At 27.3% G+C, this 26,561-nt stretch overlaps 5 protein-coding genes across 12 annotated transcripts; 4 read left to right on the top strand and 1 right to left on the bottom strand.

Moving 5' to 3' along the window:
* The first annotated feature begins 7,517 nt into the window (after positions 1 to 7,517).
* On the top strand, positions 7,518 to 21,270 carry LOC119599802 (UPF0565 protein C2orf69 homolog). 8 transcript variants are annotated; one of them, XM_037949681.1, is made up of 10 exons: positions 7,518 to 7,841; positions 7,971 to 8,037; positions 12,252 to 12,372; positions 13,764 to 14,003; positions 14,239 to 14,366; positions 14,720 to 14,824; positions 14,898 to 15,114; positions 15,180 to 15,626; positions 18,606 to 18,771; positions 18,842 to 21,270. In XM_037949681.1, the coding sequence occupies exons 3-10, from the start codon at positions 12,322 to 12,324 to the stop codon at positions 19,183 to 19,185; spliced, it is 1,698 nt and encodes a 565-aa protein (XP_037805609.1). In that variant the 5' UTR covers positions 7,518 to 7,841; positions 7,971 to 8,037; positions 12,252 to 12,321; the 3' UTR covers positions 19,186 to 21,270. The 8 variants fall into 8 exon arrangements, with proteins under 8 accessions (XP_037805609.1, XP_037805611.1, XP_037805613.1 ...); XM_037949683.1 differs by lacking the exon at positions 7,971 to 8,037; XM_037949685.1 differs by lacking the exon at positions 12,252 to 12,372.
* Positions 9,280 to 11,336, top strand: LOC119599804 (TWiK family of potassium channels protein 18). Its single transcript, XM_037949688.1, has one exon. The coding sequence runs from the start codon at positions 10,103 to 10,105 to the stop codon at positions 11,279 to 11,281; it is 1,179 nt and encodes a 392-aa protein (XP_037805616.1). The 5' UTR covers positions 9,280 to 10,102; the 3' UTR covers positions 11,282 to 11,336.
* LOC119599807 (ecdysone-induced protein 74EF-like) lies at positions 19,186 to 20,028 on the top strand (the record flags this gene model as incomplete). Its single annotated transcript, XM_037949691.1, has 1 exon — positions 19,186 to 20,028. A coding segment is annotated over one exon (780 nt), but the record flags the coding sequence as incomplete, so codon positions are not given.
* A 2,190-nt stretch (positions 21,271 to 23,460) lies between the features above and the next one.
* Positions 23,461 to 25,183, bottom strand: LOC119599831. Its single transcript, XM_037949738.1, has 2 exons — positions 24,685 to 25,183; positions 23,461 to 24,186 (listed from the first exon to the last, which is right to left on the bottom strand). Exons 1-2 carry the CDS (start codon positions 25,023 to 25,025, stop codon positions 23,871 to 23,873), a joined length of 657 nt encoding a protein of 218 aa, XP_037805666.1. The 5' UTR covers positions 25,026 to 25,183; the 3' UTR covers positions 23,461 to 23,870.
* Positions 25,184 to 25,702: 519 nt separating this feature from the next.
* Positions 25,703 to 26,365, top strand: LOC119599833 (t-SNARE VTI1). Its single transcript, XM_037949741.1, has 2 exons — positions 25,703 to 25,938; positions 26,123 to 26,365. The coding sequence occupies exons 1-2, from the start codon at positions 25,813 to 25,815 to the stop codon at positions 26,330 to 26,332; spliced, it is 336 nt and encodes a 111-aa protein (XP_037805669.1). The 5' UTR covers positions 25,703 to 25,812; the 3' UTR covers positions 26,333 to 26,365.
* Positions 26,366 to 26,561: the final 196 nt, after the last annotated feature.

Here is a 26,561-nt window from a genome sequence, read left to right as displayed (position 1 = left end):
TGCTCTTTTTTAATTTATTTTTAAAACAATAACTGCCATTTTGCTTTGATTTACCTCAAACAAAATATTTTGTTCGTTTAAAAATGTCAATTTTTTTCCTAATAAAATTAAAATTAATTTTGCTTTAAGTTGAGGAAAATTTATTAAAAAAAAATGTTTTCAAAGTTGAAAAAAACTACACTCGCTTATTGTAATGTTTCCTATTTTTGTTAAATACAATAATTATAAATTTTTTTGGAAAAAGCAAAAAGTTATTTTTTCAACATTTTGTGATATACAAAATTTCATGTCTGGCTAAACCATATTTTTCAAAAAAAAAAAAGTATTTGTGATATTTTCGGCAAATTTTTTAAGTTACAAAAATTTAAATAAAAAAATTAAAAAAAAAAATATTTTTATTATTTATTAAAAAGATAATTGTTATTGTCAAAATTGTTATGTTTCGGCTTAGTTTTTTATATATTATAAAAAAATATATATAAAAACAAAAATCACACAAATGTAAAAAAAATAATTATTTTTGTTATAAAAAAAAATCGCTCAAAAAATTTTTAAAATTAATTAATTATAATTATTTTTTAATTATTATTAGTTTGTATATATTATTTTAATTTTAAAGAATTTAAATGTAAAATTTGTAGTTATTAAAAACGATTAAAAATGAAATTGAAGAAACAATTTATGTACCAAAAACCAATAAAAAAAATATAATAAAAAAATATGATTTAAAAAAGAAAAAAAATTATTATTTATTATTTTTTCTTTGGTTATGTTTTTCTTTTAATTTGGCAAAATTAACTTCACATAGAAATCTTTTCAGCTTAACATTTTATTAAGAAATAAAAAATATACAAAAATTTAAATATATTTTTTATATGGCCAGCGATTGACTAAAAACAAAAACAACAAATAAAACTAAATTGTAACTGTAAGTGTAACGTAAAATGATCATCTTTAAATAAACACAAATAAAACAAAACATTTATTGTGATTTGTATTATATTACTAAGTACTAATACTACTACTACTACTCCATAAAGGAAAACAACAAATTTGAAAGCACAAAACGTATAAAATAAATTAAGAACTATTTGGTCCATAGCTCCCCCTGTCAGCGCCAGGAAAAAAAAAAACATTATAAAAAATCTCCCTGTGGTCACTGTGTAAGAAAAATAAAACTTTTTTTTACTAAACGTTAAAAAATCCCTCCTTTTATAAATAAACTAGACTTTAAAGGCATTTAACTTTAGTTAAATTTAGTTTAAACTTGGTTTAACTGCCAGCTTAAAGTCTAGTAAATTTAACTATAATCTTTTTATATTAAATAAAACAAAAATTATAGTAAAAATTGTATAACTAAACTCAACTTAATTTTAAATATAAAAAATACTTATTAAAAAAAAAAATAATAAATAGTTTTTAAATATTAATTTAAAATAATACAATTTATTTTTTATATGTAAAATTATTAAATATCTTTTAGCTTTTAAATAAATAGTAAATAATAACAGATTTTGTGTATATAAACTATACAACTCTCTCTTTTAAATTTATTATTTTAATATTTTTTTTAATAACTAAATATAGTTAATAACTAAAAAAGTATTAATTAAACTTAAAGATTTTTTTTTTTTAAATTTATTCTCAAACTACCAACAAAATAAATACAAAACAATTTTACATACAAAAAAAACTCTTAAAATAAACTATAACTAATAATATATAAAAAAAACACAACAAACACTAAAATAATAAATAAATAAAAAAATTAAATAAATATACTTTATGCAGCTCTATGTAGTTTATTATATAATTTTAAAAAGTCGTAAAAAATAATATTTAAAAAAAAAACAAGAAATATAAAACTGAATAAAACAAATAACAAAATATCTCTTCTTTTTAAATGTTTTTGTTCTATTTTAATTAAAATTTTTATTTATATAATTTAAAATCCAAAAAAAAAAAAGTTTATGAAAAGTAAGAAACCCTTTAAAAAGTTGGAAGCACAATTTTTCTTAAATTAGGTTTATTTTTTTTTTTAATTTTCTTGTTCCCAAAATTACAGGTCTGTTATAGATGAATGAGTAAAAAAAAAAGTAAGTATAATGGATAATTCTAAGAAATGGAGAAGTAAGTATAATTAAATTAAATTTTATTTTACATACATGTTAATTAAGATAACATGATGTAAGTGTAATTATAAAATACGTAAGTATAATTTTAATTGAGGAATAACTATAAAAAGTTCTATATACGGCGTTGCCGAATCTTATACACACTTCACAATAGTGTGTTTAAAAAAATGAAACAGTCTGTACGTATTTTATTACAAAAAAAATCTAAAAATTAATAGCTAGAAAATGAAAAAAATTCATAGATTTTCATTCAATCAGGACGATAATTTTATGTTTCTAGGTTTAATATTAAAAAAGATTCAAAAAGTACCAAAAAATCCTTTTCATCCGAAGAACGAAAAAAAGTACCAAAAGGGGACCTTTATAGGTTTTCGTTTAGTCTGGGCTTCATACTTTATTTTATGTTTCTAGGTTCAATATTATACATAATTCAAAAAGTACCTGTTAAGAAACGAAAAAGTACCAAAAAGTTCCCTTTCATAGGTTCTCATTTAGTCCGTGCTCTACATGCGTAATTTTGTGTTTCTATGTTTAATATTACAGAAAATTCAAAAAGCGCATTTAGAAAATCGAAAAGTACTAAAAAGTCCCCTTTTATGAGTTCTCACATAATCCAGGCTCTTCATGATTAATTTCATGTTTCTATGTTCAATATTATAGAAAAATCAAAAAGTACCTTTTTGAAGAACGAAAACGTACCAAAAAACTCCCCTTTTATAGGTTCTCATTTACTGTGGGCTGGCTCAACATTATTAATTTCATGTTCAATATTATAGGAAATTCAAAAAGTACCTTTTGAAAAACGAAAAAGTACCAAAAAGTCCCCTTTTATAGGTTTTCATTTACTTCGTGTGCTACATGTTCAAAAAGTACCTTTTAAAAAACGAAAAAGTACCAAAAAGTTCCCTTTTATAGATTTTCATTTACTACGTGCTCTACATGCTTAATTTTAAGTTTCTATGTTCAATATTATAAAAAAATTCAAAAAGTACCAGTTGAAGAACGAAAAAGTACCAAAAAGTACATTTTTATAGGTTCTCATTTACACCGGGCTTTACATGCTTCATTTAATGTTTCTAGATTTAATATTATAGAAAATTCAAAAAGTACCATTTGAAAAACGAAAATGTTCCAAAAAGTCCCCTTTTATAGGTTTTCATTTACTTCGTGCTCAATTTATAGAAAATTCAAAAAGTGCCACTTGAAAAACGAAAAAGTACCAAAAATCCACTTTTATAGGTTCTCACTTACTCCGGGCCCTACATGCTTAATTTAATGATTCTACGTTCAACGTTATAGAAAACTCAAAAAGTACCTTTTGAAGAACGAAAATGTACCAAAAAGTTCTCATTTACCCTAGGCTCTACATGCTTCAATTTATGTTTCTTGGTTTAATATTATTGAAAATTCAAAAAGTACCTTTTAAAAAACGAAAAAGTACCAGAAAGTCCCCTTTTATAGGTTTTCATTTACTTCGTGCACTACATGTTCAATTTTATGTTTCTTAGTTCAATATTATATAAAATTCAAAAAGTAACACTTCAAGAACGAAAAAGTACCAAAAAGTCCCCTTTTATAGATTTTGATTTACTCCATGCTACATGCTTAATTTTAAGTTTCTATGTTCAATATTATAAAAAAAAATTCAAAAAGTACCAGTTGAAGAATGAAAAAGTACCAAGAAGTCCACTTTTAAAGGTTCTCATTTAAACCGGGCTCTACATGCTTCATTTTATGTTTCTAGATTTAATATTATAGAAAATTCTAAAAGTACCCTTTGAAAATCGAAAATGTATCAAAAAGTCACCTCTTATAGGTTTTCATTTACTTCGTGCTCAATTTATAGAAAATTCAAAAAGTACCACTTGAAGAACGAAAAAGTACCAAAAAGTTCCCTTTTATAGGTTTTTTAATGTTTCTAAGTTCAATAATATAGTAAATTCAAAAAGTACCACTTCAAGAACGAAAAATACCAAAAAGTCCCCTTTTATAGATTTTTCTTTACTCCCTGCTACATACTTGATTTTAAGTTTCTATGTTCAATATTATAAAAAATTCAAAAAGTACCTTTTAAAAACGAAAAAGTACCAAAGAGTCCCCTTTTATAGGTTTTCATTTACTACGTGCTCTACATGCTTACTTTTAAGTTTCTATTATAGAAAATTCAAAAAGTACCAGTTGAAGAAAGAAAAAGTACCAAAAAGTCCACTTTTACAGGTTCTCATTTATACCGGAAAATGTACCAAAAAGTCCTCATTTATAGGTTCTCATTTACCCTGGGCTCTACATGCTTCAATTTATGTTTCTTGGTTTAATATTATAGAAAATTCAAAAAGTACCTTTTGAAAAACGAAAAAGTACCAAAAATTCCAAAAAAATGTACCTTTTGAAGAACGAAAAGTGCCGAAAAAATCCCCTTTTATAGGTTTTCGCTTACTCCAGACCTTACATGTTCAATTTCATGTTTCTAGGTTCAATATTATAGACAATTCAAAAAGTACCTTTTGAAGTACCAAAATATCCCCTTTTATAGGTTCTCGTTTACTGCTTAATATGCTTAATTTCGTGTTTCTAGGTTCAATATTATAAAAAAACAAATCAAAAAGTAGAAGTTAAAGTACGAAAAAGTACAATAACACCAAATAGTTCCAAATAACACCCCATTAGCATATTTTGAAAACTTTATAATTTTTTTACTTTTTTCTTCCTCATCCCTGCTTAATTTTCTAATATCTACGTTATTTACGAACCAATTTTGCTGAGAGTGAATGTCAGACAGAATTATTGAAGATTCGGGTCCCGAAGATATCTGTGATCTTCAGAAAATTGACATATAGACGGACATACACGAGCAACTTTGACATCCATGTAAACATTTGAGAGAAAAATGGGCGAACTAGGAATGGGCGTGGCACCTTCTATATGCATTAAATATAACAACTAGAGTTCTCAAGTACTCGTACTATTTAGTAACTTAAATCACTATATATAAAAAATATAGGCCGATTAACAATAGTGGGTGACACACCTTCCATATAAATAAATGTTCCGAATTTCAAACAGATCGGTTGAGTAGTTCAAATGTTAGTTACAATTTCTCTATGCACTCTTTGCTTATTCTCTCTTATGCAATAAGTATATTGAATTCCAAAAATAAACAGAAAGCGCTAAATTTTTATATAACATGGCGTATGAGTATTTTTAAATTAACAGGCGAACTTATGTACATCATACGCACCAATACACTGTGCAAAAATATGCAAATACGCAGTTACTCCTGCAGGGACATGTATTTTACAATACATACATATCAGGGATGGCAAATATGCTTTTCAATTTATATAAAGTCGCATTAAAAATTTTAATTTTTTTAATTCCGATTGAACCAAATCAATATTTTCTATAAATTTATATCCCTATAAAACAAAACCATTTCAAGTCGGTTTCATTTAACTGGTTTACGGTTTAAGGCGGGTTTTACTGTTTAAGATTATCTACATATCAGGGATGGCAAATATGCTTTTCAATTTATATAAAGTCGCATTAAAAATTTTAATTTTTTTGATTCCGATTGAACCAAATCAATATTTTCTATAAATTTATATCCCTATAAAACAAAACCATTTCAAGTCGGTTTCATTAAACTGGTTTGCGGTTTAAGGCGGGTTTTACTGTTTAATATGATCTACAGTCTTTGTTTAAATCTAGTTTAATTTAAATTTTGTGATTTCCAGTACACGGTTATTTCGTTCATTATCGTGGTTTAACCGAGTATTATTGGCAAATTAAACTTAAATTAGAAGTGAGAACACACAATCAACAAAAACAATAAAATAACCAATTCGGAAGAAGAAACACTTAATATATTAGGTAAATAGTAATTTTTTGAATTGTTTTATCAATATTATTATTGTTTTTTAATATTTATACCCTACACCACTTTAGTGGGGAGGGTATATTGGATTTGTGCTGATGTTTGTAACATATAAAAATATTCGTCCTAGACCCACCTTAAAGTATACCAATCGGCTTAGAATCGTTTTCTGAGTCGATTAAGCCATGTCCGTCCGTCCGTCTGGCTGGCTGGCTGTCCATATAAACCTTGTGCGCAAGCTACAGGTCGCAATTTTCAAGATAATTGGATTGGCACGCACGTTTTATTTGACCCAAGGACGAAGCCTATTGAAAATGGTTAAAATCGGTCCATTATTTCACCTAGCCCCCATACAACAGAACCCCCCGAAAAGGGCTTCTGAGCTCATAATTATGTTAAATATACAGATATATCGATAAAATACGGCACAACTAAGTTTTATAGAAGTCTTGATAACCCTGCCAAATTTCATAAAGATCGGGCCCCATTTGACCCTAGCTCCCATACAAAGTCCCCTTCAGAAAATTACTTGAATGTCCCAAATTAACTTATAAACACAAATATCGTGATGAAATTCAGCACAATAAGATATTATGTAAATATAAATATATTCACAAAATTTTATCGGGCTTGGTCCATATTTGCCCCTAGCCCCCATATAAAGCTTCTTTCAGAAAATTAGTTTTTCATCCATAAATTGCTTAAATGTATCGGAACAAGGGAATATTGAAGATAAATGCGATATTATGAAAAATAAATCACATTTAATATTCATAACTGGTGTAGGGTATCATATGGTCGGCCACGCCCGACTATACTTTCTTACTTGTTATTTTTTAAAATTTTTTCATTTTACAAAAGTATTATTTGCAAAAACAGCTGTTCATTGTTTATGGTTTTGACTGAAATGTTGGCAATACTAACTAAGTTAACTGATCTTAAATCCTGAAAAACACAATTATCAGTTAAAGTCCGAATAAATATTTGTTGAGTTTAATGTAACAAAAAGTAAAGTTACAATGCACTTAGTAAGAAACCCGCCCTTAGTAGACTAATTAAAGAATGTATTTATGCCCGTACTTTCAGCAAATATTTACCAGTGGTGCCATAGGTGCTAATGTGAAATACATGTTTACTTACCTTGTGGGTTGTGTTACATACTACATATTTTACACAATAAATATCTATTTATTGAAATTACGAGCATTAAAAGTCCATATATTAGTTAATAAACAAGTCCATTTAGTCAATAGACTGCAATGTTTTAATTTTTTTCTTTTTCTAAATGAAAAAAAATGTAATCGAAAATAACTGCTGAACACCTCTTTACCAATGCATAATTTTACACCGCCTTATCACGAAACTGTGTTATCGTTTGTATAAAAGCGCCCTCTATCAGTGAGTAGTTTATAAATACAACACTGATTGTAGAGTTGCACAAATGACGCCATTTTTCAACAATTATTGTAGATATTTTGACAATCGCAATCAACCAACAAAAAAAAAGCGAACAAACGAAGAAAGCAACAAAAAACCAATTGGAAAAAAGTAGAGTTGTGAGCAAAAATTCATTGTTAAACAATATTAAAAATATACGCAAAAACCTGTTATTTATTGTGCAAAAAGTGTGTAAAAATATAAAAAACATGTAAATCAATCAAACGACGCACACAAATCAATGAAAAATTAATTAACTATTCATCTAAAAGCAGACGAAAAAAATTTGCAAGGAAAAACGAAAAAATTGTGTTTGCTCATTATTTTATAAAGTGTCTCGCGGGGGCTGTTTGCATTATCCCGTATTAGCATTTTTCCATTGGCTTGTGAATTCGGTAATAAAAAAAATTGAAGGAAATACAATACAAAAACAAATAATTATAATTTCATAATAGAAAAAAGACGACTTAAAAAAGTTGATATATTGTTTTTTAATTAGTTTATTTTGTGTTACAAATTTTTAGCGCGTAAAAACGCTGTGTGCATAAAAGAATATTTTTTCTTCGTTGCAGACTTGATCAAAGAAAATTTGTAAGTATACATTGAGCATAAATGATGATGTATAGAAAGAAGATAAAGATAGATGAATGAAGAACATAAGAATGGAAGAAGAAAAAAAGTAAAGTAGATATGAAGAAGTGTTTGTTTGTTGTGTGTCACACAACAAGATGAAAAAGATACATACATGCATATGTACATATATGTATGTATTGCGCTTTTTACCTTTTTGCGCTAAATATGCACTCAATAAACTTTTTCTATTTTTTTTTTTTTTTTTTTGCATTATATATTCTTTAAGTTTTTGCTTTCTTGTATCCATTTCTTTCATGTACGCATCATCACCGTCATACGTACATAATTGATTGTATGATTTATCAATAAATTTTCTAATTGAAATTTTTATATGCAAAAACATCTCAAAGTTCCATAAAACGGGTCGCTTCAAATTTGTTTATAATAGTCCGGCTATACCTTACAGCCATTTTATTTTATTGATTCCCTTTGTTCTGATTTGGAAATTAATTATACATATTTGAATATTAAATTATTCCATAAAAATAACAGTTATTTGTATTATCATATAGAATAGTTATTATACTAGTCAATAAGTAAGTCCATTTAGTCAATAGATTGATCAATCGACTAGACAGTCTATCGACTCTCTATGGGCTAGCAAATAGAGTAAACTACTTATAAGCTAGACAAGAGACTAGTCAATAGATTCCATATTTTAGATGTGTATTGTCTAGTCTATACACTAGACTACTATAAGACTAATTCATAGTCTAGTCACTATACTAATTAATAGACCTCAGAATAGTCCAATGTTTATCAGAAAGATATTTTAAACGTCCATTAAAAATTGCACTGAATAACTTTTAAAATTATATTAAATTTTAGCGATTTAGTAATCCTATAAAGTAGGCAACCGCTTTGGTAAAAGTTATTACTACATGTCTGGTTGTAATCTCTTCCAGGTTTTTAAACAATAGAAAGAGTAGAACAATATAAGAGTAGAATTGTATTTTTCCTCTTCTGAAGATAATGAAAAAGTTGACAATTTTAGATTTTAATTTCAATGAGCAAACAAATTTAAAATTGGTTATTGATCCACCATTGTACTTTTAAGGAATTTACCAATCCTGCTTACACCACTATAGTAAGTGCTCCCTATGCAAAAAGTAGCACGAAAAAATAATGATCAGACAATTTTTTGCCAAATGAAATTTTGAAAATTCCTTACTATGATCGACAATATCTATATTTAGTGTGGAATTCAAGATTACCATAGACTTTATTTGAACATAATACATAAATATATTGATATTTTTTCTCGGATGCTCGGGCTTGAATACACTAATGGCATACTTTCAATTTGTAAATTAATTTTTTGCCTCTCATTCTCTTTTTAGTCCATAAAGTACATAGCGTAAAATGTTTTCAATGATCGGTTCACATTTAGCACACCTAATAACTGAACACAATACTTAAAATAATGTCTAAAAAATATTAAACAAAATTGAATTGAACTTAATAATACATAAATAAATTTTATATGCAATCTTTTTCCTTCCAAACCTTATAATATTGGTCAAAATTGTGCCATTAATGCTGAGAATTTTTTTTTTTTTGAGAATATTTACATTTTCCGTTGATCGGAAAACATAAACAAACAATCTTGCTCTCTTGATAAAAAGAAAATGTACAAATGAGTATGCTTTTTTTGCTTTCATTATGGATTATTGGAAGAAAAACTCATGCTAGTAGTATTTGGAACTTGAATATGTTCAGTTATAGCGCGCGTTTATTAAAGTTTAAAAAGGAAAGCACCAAACAACGAAAGCATAAAGAAAGAAAATATTGTGTAGTAGTACAAGCCGCCTAAGAAATTTTATTTTTAGACTTTATAATATAACACAAGAAAAGAAACCAAAAATTCGTATCGTACTGAAAAAATACATTAAAATGAAATATAGATAATTAAGTTTTGAGTTTAATATAAATAAAATAATATGGAGATTATAGTGAAACCCTAATTAATGTATTAGAAAAAATTACCAATAAATTATAAAAATTATATAATATCGAACTAAACATGTCAAAATCTCAAAGAAATTCACATCATCCAAGTAGAGCAGGCTCTTCAGGGTCTTCGTCATCGCCTAGTAATTTACCACGCAAACGTTTTAAACGATGCTGTCGCAATTTTGTCACCTTTATGTGCACACAAGTGGGTGTGGGAGCTCTAATTGTTATATACGCCATATGTGGTGCTTTTTCCTTTATGCATATAGAACTGCAATATGAAGACAATACACCAATGGAAGTAGAAGAACTGCGCAGCAATTGTGCCCAAGAATTATGGAATATAACAGAAAAATACAACACTTTCAATAGATCAGAGTGGCAAGGTTTCACTGAAATTGCTTTACAGCAGTATCAAGTACGTATAGCGGCAATAATTAAATCTGGGTATGATTTTCGTAAGCCCAGTGATATTTGGTCATTTCCGGCGGCCTTAATGTTTTGCCTCTCTGTCATCACAATGATTGGTTATGGTAATATGGTGCCAAGAACTCCATGGGGAAAAGGTTTCACTGTAATTTATGCCACATTTGGCATACCTCTTTACATACTGTATTTTCTCAATATGGGCAAAGTATTGGCTAGATCATTCAAGTTTCTATATCGCAGTCTACATGAATGCACGCAGGATCGTGACAGCAATATGGATCGCCGTTTAGAGGCCTTAGAAACTGGCAGTTTGGCTATACTACAACGCAAAAAGATTATTGTACCCTCCACAGCATGTTTGTGGGTGATTATTTTCTATATACTCACCGGCACCATAATGTTTGCTAATTGGGAAAAGTGGTCATTCCTTAATTCATTCTATTTTTGTATGACTTCTCTGTGTAAAATTGGTTTTGGTGACTTTGTGCCGGGTGCTTCGCTGGTAACGCCCTCCCATATAGCGGAGGCACGTAAAAAAGTGAAGGAGGATGCTACCATAGATCCAAATCTTGTATCAGACTTACAGCAATCCATAACAGATCAACACTCCAAATTGGCTATTAATTTCATATACATGTTGATAGGCATGGGCCTGGTAGCCATGTGTTATAATTTAATGCGTGAGGAAGTGCGTGTTAAACTTAAGGAAATGAAAGAGGATACAAAATTATGTTTAGAAGACACTCGACTACGCTTTATGGGCTGCTGTAATAGTGGTGCCAATGGTCAACGTGACTTCTATGAAGATGATTACTATTAGAAAAATAACGTTTAAATACTGATAAATTAAGACCAATAAAATGTAAAGCCAGATATCGCAATACATTTTTTAATTTAAAATATTATTTCTGTTGTGTTTGAAATAAAAAATTTCAAAAGTTTTAGTTTTAAAAACATTTATGTTTGTTTGTGTAAATTATATCCGTTCATATGGATTATTCATCTATTTTATCTGACATTGATGATCTCGCGTTTAATGCTGTTTGTTTATTAATGTTTACTATATATACTCAAAGATCATTGGCCATTGACAGCGTGTTGTTGCTGTTACTCGTCATTATTTTATCTCCTTAAGAAATTAATTTTCATCACTTGTCATTAACAGAGAAAAGTTCTTTTATTTAAAAAGGTATGTTGTTGTTGTTATAGTTATTACGTAGTACATGCATTATATTGTCATGTTTGCATATTTCTAAAATATATTTTAGATTTATATATATGGGGATTCAAATAATAATTCAATAAATTAAGCAATGTTGTTTTTTAATTGGCCTTTAATTTAAGTTTAAATAGTTTTAGGAAATTATAGAATAATTTCTGTAAATTTACGTCTAGACTATTTTCTAAATTACACTTTATAATACAAATTAAAAGATAGCCATTCATTAGTTTGAATATATCGGAGTGATTATTTTTCATTATTCATTAAAATTATGAATTTACATATTTACACATAAAGTATGGCAACATATAACCTGCCACTAATATTTTAAAAATTTCTGGCAACTATTAGATCTCGCACCAATTATCTGTCAAAATGACAGATCATTATATGTTTTTATGTTTGGCTTTCTATGAAACAAACAAGTGTAGAAAAAATATATATTTATTAATACTATTATTTATTAAAAAGAAGTGATATTTAGGCAATGTATTTAAATAGATAATTAAATAATATTAATAAAGTCACTCAACACAAACGATATCTGAACGATTTCTACTGGTTTCAGTAATATTCTGAAAGTGCCTACTGACCTTGCTTGGAGCAATCTGCTGTTGCAACTGGTCAAAACTGTACAAATGATTGGAAAATTCCATGATACGGTGATGGATGAAAAAAGTATGATGAAGGTAAGTTTGTGTCAATAAGTGTGTGCTAATTTGTTAGAAAAAATTTGTGAACATAAAAATTAGTAAATAGTATGTGTTTGCATCAACCTAATGTCCATTTATACCATTAACACTATATACAGACGGAAGGAAGTGATACCATTTAGTAAACGGAGAAACTTTAAGCAATTTCTTCACCATCACTGTATCCCAAGTTTTTAAATTAATACTGAATGTAAAACGATGAGCCCTTGAGAAAATATGTTAAGTAGAGACTGTATACAGTTTTCCAATCATTGTACAGCAGATGTTGACTGGATTAATAAATAGTTTTATATTTAATAAAATTATTATTTTTATAAAATAACTATATGTATACATATACCAAGGTATACAAATTTGAATCACATAAATATAAAATTTATATTTATTAAAAGTTATATAAGTTTTGAAGTATGAATTTCTATATGGTATTTAGTTATTATATTTAACATTTTACAACGAAAACATGATCCAACATTTGTTGAATTTCACCCGATTCTCTTATGAAAAAAAAGTCTATTTGAAAACCCCTTTATTTCCCCAAATTCAGAAGATACAGACTTTTATAATATTGTCCACCTGAATTTTGAATTGGAACCACAGTGCGTTCATTCGTATTACGATATCAAATTACTATAGCTTTCAATATCAAAAAAGTAGTAAATGTTATCCTATTTTTTAGAAAAATAATATTATAATGTAGTTCTTTTCTATATAAAATATATTTTATGGTTTGCACTACTAGTAAACTTATATATTTATAACCCAGGAATAATTAAATAATAGTTCTATAAAGGATTATAGCATATACTCACATTATACTTTGGCATTGATACAGTGACTTTTGTTCGAAATTAATTAATTTTGAAATTTAGAAATGTAAGAAATAACATCTATCTGATACTTCTGATCTAAAATAGCTTTTAAATTCCAACAAATAATACAAAATAGTGTAAAATTTCAAAAAAATCAAGTATAAAAAGTATTTATTTAATTTTACTTTTTAATATAATATATTGGAACAATATTTTTTAAAAACAACAAACTATGTCGCACATTTGCAACAAAAGGTCTTTACTTAAAGTCCTGGTGTTTGAAGTTGAGTTCTACAAAATATCCAATTATTCTTACTTCGTAAAAGTTATTTGTAAATTGGCATAAATCTCGAAACTAGGTTTTTTGAGTTATGAACCTTAAATTGCAAATGGGCTATGTATATAAATTATATATACTTACATTTGTAAGTAGATCACCATAATTCACGATTTTTCATTATATGTATTCTACTCAATTTAACATTTTAACTTATTAAACTAATAATTTACTAATTAAATATGTATTTTTATATAATTGTATATTCTTTGTTTTAGGTAACCATTGATAAATTTTTTCAATTACAAAAACGTGTTACTAACTCTGAGGTAATGCTTGGTGGCAGTGCGGATCGTTTATGCACACCAAGCACATCAGCTGGTCCATTTCGAATATTTTCAGTGGCCGGTTTCCAAAATCGGACAAATGATATTGTGTATTGTCCTCCGATTATAAGACAACAAAATCAAAATGTTGAAGACTCTACGGCAGTTGTTTACTTTGGCGGTGATGTCCAGGTATGCACAGAAGTACACACATATTCATAATTAAATGAACATTTTCAAAATTCTAAATCTACAATTGTACAGAAAATTGCACATACATACATTTTTGATTTATTGAAAATCTTTAAATTTAATTGTTTTCAAATTTCTAAATATAATCTTTATTAAAATGAAATATAAATTTAAATATACGTAAATAACAACATCTGTGATATTAATTATTTTTTATTTGTTTTCAATTATGTAGGATTTTCCTGAGAGCATGGAAACAAATCGTGACAGTCGGGGTTACATGAAATATAATTTAGAAAATTCTGCTATTTTGCTAAGAGAAGCATTTCCACGTTCGCATATAATAGTCGTGCGTCCAGTGAGGTTGGTATTTTTATCTGATTTTATAATGTGTATCAGATATAAAAATGAATTTAATCTTTAAGTAGAAACATTTCTTATTTTTAATAATACTAAAAGTCTTTAAGGTTAAAATATTTTACTTCCATATTTTATTTGTATTTTTAAAGTTTCTAATATTGTCACTAAAATATACATTCATATAAAATAGTTTTGATTATTATGAATTAATTCCTTTTATGTCCTGCACAATAATTAAATAAATATTTATGCTTTTATATTTTCTTGAACTTGCAATAGCTAAGAAAATAAATAACCATTTTGTTTATAATATTCTAATTTATTTTTTCATTTTAAATTTACTTTTCCCACAATAGAATGGAATTCAAGACATTTAGTTGTTTTGATAATTTTGTACGTGGAAATAACGCTGGTGTGCCGGATCACACCCCCATGAACCATGCCTTGCAACATTTGGAAAAGTATGTATTTTAAATTTATTTTGTAATTTTAAAAATTTATTATAAATACCAATTTTATTTCCAACGCCAATAGATTGTTACAAAATTTATCGCAGCGTTTGATTTCTATACCAGAAAATGAAATATTAGATCAAGCGGCGCAGGCAGCAGCAGCTGCTGCCGCTGTAGCTGCTGCAGCCGCTGCTGCTGCACTGGTATCATCCACCCTATCAAATGCTTCGTCAGATTCTTCTTCGTCATCTTCTAATGCCAGTGATAGTAGTCAGGAAATGGACATTGATATTTTGCAGGTAAACACACTTTGTACTTTCATAAGATGAATAATTATATTAAAAATATGGTTTTTGCTTTATAGGTTCAAGAAAATGTCACTGTTGATGCAGATGGTGCTGTTATCTTTTCCAATTCTAGTGATTTAAATAATACATCTTCAAATAATAGTGGTTCATCAGTTGCTGGCACTGATAATGATACTTCAGTGGCAGCAGTAGCACCGCTAACAAGTGTTTCATCTACTACAACATTAGCTTCAACAGGTTCTTCTTCCTCGACTGCTGCAGCAGCAACAAATACAACACTACAGCAAAGTGATGTAACAACACAGTCTCAACAAAATAATGAAAATTTACAACATTTTAACAATTTAAACAATAGCAACGATTGTTCCTTACAGCAGCAACAACAACAGCAATCATCTAATCAACAGCAACAGAATCCTTTGTGGTGGCGTGAAAATCTCAACTTAGACAAATCAAAATTGATTATAATCGGCTTTAGCAAGGGTTGTGTCGTTCTCAATCAAGTGAGTCTGCTAATCACATACAAACAACGGTGTAAAAATCGTTACATTTTTTAAAGTAAATTTTTTTTAATTTTCGATTTAAGTGTAGGCCTGAAAATAATTTTTTAAATTTACTGGAAACATTCGAAATTGTAAAATTAAAACCGTGTGTGTACATTTAGCTTTTAACACATTTCTAATTCCAAACATTATGCCAATTTCCTATAAACATTAGCATAGATTTGTATATATAATTTAGAAATAAATTTTTTGATGTAGTTGGCTTCAAGTTGGTCCATAGACCAATTCGAATGTTCTAATGTACTTGGTCTTCAAAACCAACGCTAAAAGATGGGTATCGAAAAGTTTAAGTTAATTGTTATTATGAGGGAGGGGTTCTTTTTGTACCTATCTGTATGTATGTTGCAAAAAATTTTCAGATTACCGTAAATAATTCTATCAGAAATGCTTTCAAGAAGATCGCTGTTTAAAATCAGCAAAATTGGTCCATAAATAACAGAGATATAAGCAGAAATCCGATACAATCTCTGAAAATTTCGTAGAACAACACGTTATGCATGAAGTTGTTTGTTGTTCTTGTTTTGTTATTGCCAAAATCAGAGATGGGAAGTTGTATGTCGTAAATTAAACAGGGTGGGAAAAAATTAACTATTTTAAAAATTAAATATGCTAACGGATTGTTATTTGTAACTCTAGTACCAAGACTAGGCAATAGACTAGACTAAATAATTAACTTTAAAATTTGTAAAATTAAATATCCCAATGGAGTGTTATTTGTAGCAATGGTACCAAGACTAGTCAATAGACTAAACTGTAGACTGGACTATAGACTAGACTATGAACTAGACTATAGACTAGATTATATACTAGAGAGACTATAAACTAGACTATAGAATAGACTAGACTAAAGACTAAACTATAGACTAGTCTTGCTAATGGAGTGTTATTTGTAACTACATATGTTACCAAGACTAGTCAATAGACTATACTATAAAGTATACTATGACTTGACTATATACTAGACTATAGACTAGACTATAGACTAGACTATAGACTAGACTATAGACTAGACTATAGACTAGACTATAGACTAGACTATAGACTAGGCTATAGACTATACTATAGACTAGACTATAGACTAGACTATAGACTAGACTATAGACTTAGACTAGACTATAGACTAGACTGTAGGCTAGACTATAGACTAGACTATACTATATACTAGACTATAGACTAGACTATAGACTTGACTATAAACTAGACTAAAGACTAGATTATAGACTAGACTATAGAATAGACTATAGACTTGACTATAGACTAGATAATAGAGTAGACTAAAGACTAGACTATAGAATAGACTAGATTATATACTTTACTATAGAGTAGACTATAGACTAAATTATATATAGATTATAAAATAGACTATAGACTAAATTATATATAGATTGGGCTATAGTCTAAATAATAGAATATACTATAGACTAGAATTGACTACAAACTGTTCTATATCCTACTAAAAGCTGTGATGCATGGTTGTCAAATCTTACAACGTTGTCCGTAAAATGTGCAGAAAATATCTAACAATCGGTTGAACTTAAAATTTTTCTTTTGCAATGTTGTCAACTTTGTAAGATCTAACAACCGTGTATACATAGCTTAAGTCAACTGCATATTTATTAAAAGTGAAGTTAAAAAAGTACCAAAATTGTCGTGGGGGTACCGTAGTATTTTTCGATATCAAAAAGTACTAAAGTACTGTCAACAGAGTATATACTAGCATATCAACACTTACAAAAATTGATCTCTCAATAATAGAGTTATTTCTCTCTCCCTCTCACAACAAATTAAAAAAGCAAAAACAAAATTCATTCAAAAAAAAAAAAAGAAAAACAAAATAAACATTTTGCTAAATTATAATTGCATCATCGCAAAAAATTTGAGCACTATTATTTAGTATCTTACAAATTGTTATAGAGGAAACATCAACCAAAGGGAAAAATATTCGCTTAGATATAATAATGAATGCTAACCAGGAAATAAGCCGTTTAATTGCTTTAAGCGTTTGTGATATACTTACGGATAAAAAAGGAGTCGAATTATTTAAATCATTTCTACAAAAACTTTCAAGCGGCGACAAGTCTTTAACCAAACAATATGTGGAAATTTTCGAAAAGTGTAGTGAATATTTAAATTACACATCAAAAATTTCGAAAGAACAATTTGAAGAATTATGTGAAATGGGATTACCATATGATATAGAACATGGAAAATTTGAAATGATCAATAAGGGCGATGGTGGTACTTGTGGACGTCTAATACTCGAACAACTTTGTAGAAAAATTGAAACACAAAAAGAATATGAAGAATTTCGAAAAGATTTGCTAAAACAATTACAAAAATGTTAAAAATATAAATTGACTTAAGGTTTTAAACTAATTACAATGATTTAAATCTAAAAGAGTCACTTTTACTTACATAAATATGAAAGGAAATATATTTAAATAAAAATTAAAATTTATAGAAAAATAATCAATACATATTCAAAATACAAACGACATTTTCAATGTATCACATAAAGGTAACAATTTTAAATATTTTCTATCAAAACGTCCAAACGTGATTGAATGCTTTTTAACAAAATTAAAAATAAGAAATAAACATGTACCTTAATATATTAATCAGTAGGAAAAAAATTGGTTTTTAATAAATAATTAATTATTTCTAAAGCGCAAACGATTAAAAATCTTCAAAATGTTTGAACAGAAAGTAAAATTTTCAACATGACCCTTTCCGATTTTATATAAATTCTGTACACCAATTCTTTGCATAAATATAATATCCAAAAACTTTTCTTTAACACCAAATATGTTCTCTATTAACCTTAAGAAATTTAAATTTTGAACAATCTACTAAAAATAGAGCTATATTTATGTATGTACATATGTATATAATAATTAAAATTTATTTACTTTTTTTCAGTTCATATACGAATTTCATTACTTAAAAACTCTTACACCCGATGATAGTACTATGGGACGTTTATTGTCTCGTATTAAAGACATGTATTGGTTAGATGGTGGGCACGGGGGTCAAAAGAATACATGGATTACTTCCCGAAGCTTATTAGAAACCTTAACAAGAATGGGTAAAAACAAATCATATGAAAACAAATTGAAACGTATTACTTAATGGGTTATCTTTTTAATTTCCTTTAGCCATTAATATACATGTTCATTTAACACCATATCAAGTGCAAGACGATCGACGACCTTGGATAAGAAAAGAGGAGAAAACATTTACCGATCTTTTAAGACGTTTGGGCGCTCAAGTTACACGCCATTTACATTACGATAGTCAGACAGCCAATTTAATGACACATTTTGAAGTATTACAAGCATTTTGCCAGCATATACACAATCAAAATCAACAACAGCAATTACACTCGCAACAGTTGCAGCAGCAAGGAGGACAATTGACACAACAACAAACACCTAATAATGCACAAAACAATGATCAACAGCATCCACAGCCACAATCGCAGACGTCTGAAGAAAAGTGACATCGCCACCATCATCATCATCACCACCACCGAAGACGTTCTAATCACCATCATCATCATAATTACCATAATCATCATCACCATGGCAAAGTGTCTTCATCAGCTTCAGCTTCTTCTTCTCACAAACAAAAACAACACAAGCAACAACAGCAGCAGCAACAGCAACAACAGAATCATATTTTACATTGTATTGCTTCAGCTGCTGTTGCAGCAGCTTCATCATCTTCGACCACCACTAGCGGTTTAGCTGCCGCAGCAGCAGCTTTAATATCACAATCGACAGTGGCTGCGGTTGCCGCTGCTACGGCTGCTTCCTCAGTTAACTTAAATGTTACTTCACCTACGTCACTTGCATCGGCCACAGCATCATCTGTTACCAATTCAATTGTAAATATCAATCATCAAAATCATACAAATTTTTTTAATTATCAATCCTATCAAACACCCCAACGTTTTCGCCATAATTATAATACAACAACAGCAACACTATTGAATAATACACAACAACAACAACAGCATCAAACGCAACAACATCTTGCTACAACTACTACAGTTCATCAACATCACCATCAACAACAGCAGCAGCAGGTACAACAGCAATTATCCTCTAATGCAATTATAGGAATTAATGCTAATTCAAATACTGCTGGTACGACTACAACTTCTTCAAATATTAATCATCATGCGCACAACAACAATAATACTAATCATCATAATCATACTCACCAGTGTAAGTCCAAACGTAAGTTACAAAAGTTGTATTACACGCTGTGTCGTTGAATCTCTTGTTTGTTGTTCTTCATTTATTTAGGTAAACAATTAAATATTTACATATTAAATTGCGAATTGTCTTTAAAAAATGTGCGTTATAAGCATATTTTTATTTTCATATACTTATATACTAGAGTATATAATATAATTTTTAATTATTTCATTTTCATTTATTTCGTTAAATATAAATTGATTTCCTTTTATAGATGTTTTTTTGTTCCAGTGCAATAAAAATTTACAACATTTTTGTTTTTCTAAACATTTATGTGTATAATTACATTAAAACTGATTTTTTACTACCTATTTATATATTTTCTCGGAAGGTTTCCTCTAACGATTTGTATGTATTTGATTTCGTAGCTAATAATTGGTCAATTCATCAACTGTATTTAAATGTTACAATGATTTCTAATGAATTGTATTCAAAAATCTTAAATTATTTACAATTTACTTTTATAAATTACTGCAATTTTGTCCACACTGATAAACAAATTCCATAATTTCAAAGTTAAATTAAATATTACATTTCTAACGTTACGTTCAATAAGTTCAACAAGCGAATTCTTACAGATTTCGTTCCAATTGTTTATATTTATTAAAACTTGTTTAAATAGAATTTTATAAAAATATCGATTAATACAAGTTCTTTAAACATTACAGTAAATTTTGGAAGAAGATTCTTATTGTTTAAATTAACATATCTAAACAATTTATTGGTCACTTATAGACTGATTTTAGTAGGATTAAATACGAAACGTTTGAGAGGTATTGCTACAACTTTTAAGGCATCTAACGCTTTCACTAAACATTTGTACAAACACCTTTTTGGAATATGTTTTTATATTAAATAGTTATTTCAGATACAATTGTGTTGTCAATACATAATATCCATATTCAGTGAATAGAAAGAAAATGGACCCATAAAACATAAACTCTTATCATTGCTAAACACATTTATAACACAGTGTTTTTATTTTGATTGAGCATTTTAATCATCTAAGTAAAAATATCGAAGTTGTCCCTATTATTTACAGCACACTAGAATTTGTAGAAAAATTTATAATTATTTTATTTTTCAATAAAACCATTTTGTTTTAGTGATGCTTTTTGTTTTACAACTTTACTTAAATTTTTTATAAGTTTTTAAAAGGTTACATATATAAAAAAGAACATAATGAAGAAAGAAATTAAAAAAGAAGGAAAAGAAAACACATAATAAATTAAGTATTAAATAGCTTTTAGGTGATATATTTACATAAATATAAATAATTAAAAAAAATTAATAGAAAACCTAAGAAACAAGTTAAACAACCACACATTATATAAAATAATATGTAATTGTAATTTTTGACATATAATTACAATAAACACATGTATGGCTCTCTAAACTGATATAAATAATAAACTAAAAGAAATAAATTTTTAGTAGTATTGTAAGATTTTGCAATTTAAATAAAAAGGAAAATTTAATTAATTTTGATATCGTTAGTTAAGTACGCAAAAGTGCCAATAAGGCCTCTTAAATAAATTTTTACATGAGAAGCATAAAACTTTTCTTGCTTTACATATTTGTAAACACAGTTTACTTCTTTTATGTTTTATTTTTCAATACATACCAGTTATTAAACAACTTTAAATTTTTCTAAAAAGGATTTGATACATTTGCATACTAAGCTAACGTTATATGAAAGGTAAACAAACGTTCACAATTAAGTTTTGAACATTTGCAAAAAAGAATAATATGTTTATCATTTATTTTAAATAAAAAAGAAAACAAATTAAAATGAAAAAATAATAATAAAATAACTTTAAAAAAGTACCTTTTTCGAATTAGCAGTTCAAAATTGCATTAATGCGTTTCACTTGAAAGAAATATTTAAACAAAGAAATAAAATTGTATATGCATACTTATAAAGAAAAGTAAAAAATCAAATAAAATTCAAATACCAAAACTTTTTAACAGTATTTTTTGGCAAACAACATAAAAAATATGTATAAATTTAAAATCTGCTTTTTATAATTTTCACCCACTTCAAAAATAATTATTCATACAGTTTAAGTCCCAAATTTTTTTTTATTATTTATTAAAAATATTAGCATTTGGCATTAAATTTAAATTGTTTATAATTTTATATACTTAACTACTGCATACATTGGTAAGAGTATATACAATATAGTATATATATAAAAATTATTTCACACAATCTATAAGAATTTAAATAAAAATTATACATAAACATTAACTTAATATACATACACACATTGAAACATACATGTTAGTCTTTAAGATTTAAAATTAAAAACTAAAGCTAAAAAACAAACAAAATTATTTGAAGAGTAAAAATAATAATAAAGAAAACCAACTCCATATTCATTAAGTTCTACTTAAATATGTATGTCAAAATAAAAAATAAAAAGTGTTTTATTTTTCAATAATAAATAAATATAACGAAAAAAGATAAGTAACAATTCACTAATAATTTATAGCTATTATTAAATTGTTGTGTTCAAGTCCTTATAAAATCTACAGACAGAAGTTTCAGATGACTTAATAGATTTTATCATGCTTCATGCTGTTATAATGACTCAAATATAGCCTAAAACGGAAATTTTTCAGTTTATAGGTCAGGATATCTCAAAAACCTCATGTGATAGAAAAATTCGGATACCAGATTCGGATTTAAAGATGCTCAACCCTTTAGAAAAGTATACTTAGGTCCCAGGGTTAAAAATTTGTTGGCTTGTGTTATCCATTAATGTATAGATAACAACAAAAAATACTATAATGGACACCATTGGACTCCAAAACTTTTCGCGTAAAGCAGTGCCAAATATGGCCAATCGGGAACAGAATTTATTTATAAATATATCTCGTGCAGTTATAACGATTCAAATATAGCCAAAACAGGAATTTTTCAGTTTTTAGGGCAGGATATCTCAAAAATGCAATTAATTCTTCTTTTTGTTTGTTGCGTAACTAAATACGGGAACTTAATCAAAATGCAGAATAGGGGGAATATTTAAAATAATAAGACAAAAATTGAATTTTATTATAAAAACTTTATTTAAAAAAACTTTTTAGTTTGTATTTTACAAATTATATAAAAAAAAATCTTAAAAATATCCTACAATATAAATTCTTTTTAAACGCTATACTAAAAAATATAGGAAAAACAATTTTAATATCATTCTCATACAAATAGTTCAAAACCATTCGAATCTTAAACTTATTACTTCATTTAAAAAAAAAAAAAAAAACAATGACAGACTAAAAACCTGTTCGTTGTGATGATTTATTTTTATAAAATTTTACAAGAAATTACAAAATTACACTTTCTTAGAAAATGTATATAAATATTATAGAAATATATTCCTGAAATTAAAAGTTTTAATCATTTAATTATAGATTTTTGAGAAGATTTTTTGTATTTTATTTTAAATTGTTTTATCTTTAGCTCAAGGGTTTGTATCTAAAGAACAAAAAAAAAACATGAAAAGTTTTAAGTTTCACAAATATTTTCATATCATTTCATAAACAATTCTTATGTATTCATTCTTCTTTCATCTAACAAAATGAGACCTTTATTTACTAAAATAAAACATTACACAATTTGGTGTCGTTACTATAGTTATTAAAAATAAATTTAATTTTAAACTTACAGAATTTTTAAAATCAAAATTATTATAATAAATTCTAGAAAAAAATATTGAAAACAAAATTCTCTTAAAAAAGTAAATTTAGCAATTTAAAAATGCAAATTACAAATTAATTACCCTAGTAGCTACAATATTTTCACGGTCATTCAATGACTTGAATTAAAACTTGTTTCGGATTTTTTTAAATGATAATTAAAACAAATAAATAACTACTTACAACTAGTTTGTTTTCTGTAAGAAACTCAGTTCTATCACTTCTATAAACAATTATTTTTGCATTTGGTTCCCTTCCACTCATCACTGCCATCACAGCAATCACAAATTCCATCATTTACCCGACTACTATGCACGAAAATATCACGTCCCCGTCCTGTAATGTGACGTTTTTGATATTTACAATAGTAGCGGCCATTACTGCAGGCATTTGTACTTGGCTCATCGCTGCCATCGTGTACACAATCACAATAATCATCATTGACGCGTTCAAATGGTATTTCTAAGCTTCCGTCTAAGCAGCGGAATTTCCCCTCGAAATTCGGTTTGTAAGAGTCGTAATCGAAGAGTCGAATGCCTCTAAAAAAATTAAAATAAGTAGTAAAAAGAATGTTATATTACCGAAATTAACTGTATATAAAATAATATTCAGACGGAATTACACTTAAACAGTCGTAAATACAGTCAGTTTTTAAGCAATCATGTTCAAATTTAGTTCTATTAAATTATAATTTGAAGTAAGATGAAAATTCTGTGTATACCAAATGCCCCCAAACATTTATATGAATAAATTTTGTGACAGCATTAACCAATCTTTTAAGTTGTGTAAGGATTGGTTAATTGTAACTACAACATTAAATTCAGTTTGAAATTAAAAAAGTAAAAACATTCTAAAGTGAATAATATATGAGGACTTAGCTTAAATAATTGCTCATAACTTCATTGATCCAATATTGTCCAAATTGCCAGTTTGTTAAGAAACATTTATTCCATTTTATTTACGTTTATCTAAAGAATAACATCTTAAAAACCATACGCTAGCACGACTGTTTAAGTTTTACATACTCGGTATTTTACCTTATAATTTTTATAGTATCTGGTGATAAGTTAGCATCCTCATTATCACCATTACCGCCACCTTCGTCGTATACGCCACCACCTCCCCCCGAATCATTATCAGTTTGTTTTTTACCCAATGACGCTTGTATTTGTTTGTGTTTCCTTTTTAGACCTTGTACAGTACCTTCCAATGACCATGGTGTGCTAGCATTTGGCAGTTGGTTTATGGAAACAGCTTGGTATACAAAGAATATAATGCCCAGTAGAAATATGCCCAAAAGTAACATTTTCGATTTTTGTTTATAAAATGGGACATAATATATATTTTCCCGCTTTACCCAGGTTTTTTTCATTTTCATGTATAGACGTTGGTTATATCCCTTGTAATCGAATAAACTGTAAAAATTATTTTATAAACTATCACTTAATTTATTTATATTTTTTTCAATTTTATTAATTTTTATGATCATCAACTAAAAAAATTACAACTACTGACGTTGATAAAAGTTATTTATATGATGAGTTGCCATATTTCAATAAAGACAAATTTTACTATACCCAAATTTTTCGGCATTAAATATAATTCTTTTCCTTTGATTAAAAAGTTAAAAAAATAAAAATATTAAAAAATGCAGATTCCACACTTGGTACTTGAATGTAATGTTTCCAAATTTTATTTAAATGTAGCATGAAAAATGTATTATCCCAGTCAAATAGAGAAAAGTATATACATTTTAAACTGTTATTTCCCAACAAACTTTTATTATATATGGTACCACTGTTTTTTAGTAAGTGTCAAACATATGTTTTTCAGTGTTGTAAAATAAAAAATTAAAAAATGTAGCAGCGATGGAAAGTTTTATACATTGTCATTTACGTTACTTAAAATAGCAAGTTTCACTAGTTTATATTAACAAATAATTTAAAAAACTAAATAAATTCAATTAGAAAAATATTTTAATTTATATTTGATTTTTTTGGAAAGAGCTAATTATAAAAATCTGATAAAAATTAGTAGTATTACATAGTATATTTAATTATCCATCCCTGATTATCAGATAAACAAAAAGAAGGAAACTAATTGAACAAATAATAAATGTAAAATCATATTTGTTTATATTTTTATAACAATTGATACTATAAAAAATGTCTCGTTCCTTTAATAACCAAGAACAATTAGCTGCAAATACCCATGATGTTCTGCAACGTACTGGTGCCAGTCTGCAGCGTTCCAATCAAATAGCCTATGAATCCGAACAAATTGGAACTGAAGTAAGTCCTATTAATTTAATATTCAGTAATATTTATAAAGCCTCTATGATAAAAAAACAATATTACAATGTAAAAATATACTCCTAAAACTAGTATACAAAGTTGATGTGCATAATATACATACATTATTAATTTATTTAACAATTATTCCTAATTGTGCCTATAATATTTCTATTGTTTAAAGGTACTTTCCGAGTTGAGCGAACAGCGTGAATCACTTTTACGTTCTACACGTCGTCTGGAAAATGCCGACGATGATATCTCTCAGTCACGCAGTATTATACGTAAGCTTCAACGTGAAGTTTTATATAATAAACTTATCTTAATCTTAATAATAATATTTGAATTAGCTATACTCGTAGGCTTAATTATGATAAAGTTTATAAAATTGTAAATACATTCTATTAAATATGACTAAAACCAAAAATGGATGTGATGTATTCGCATTGTATACTTAGCTTTATACCCTACACCTCTATAGTGGGCACTTTTCACCTGTGATAATGTTTGTAACATACAAAAATATTAATATGTAAATCTATCGACTCATATTGAAGGTTTTTATAGACCGATAAATATCAGTTATACCTATTATAAGCAAGTTACAATAAAAACTTAATCAT

Source organism: Lucilia sericata, unplaced genomic scaffold (assembly GCF_015586225.1).
Source record: "Lucilia sericata isolate MDLA Ls3-8-SP2 unplaced genomic scaffold, ASM1558622v1 Contig000089F_arrow, whole genome shotgun sequence".
Lineage (NCBI taxonomy): Eukaryota > Metazoa > Arthropoda > Insecta > Diptera > Calliphoridae > Lucilia > Lucilia sericata.
This window is presented reverse-complemented; position numbering and strand designations above follow the sequence as displayed.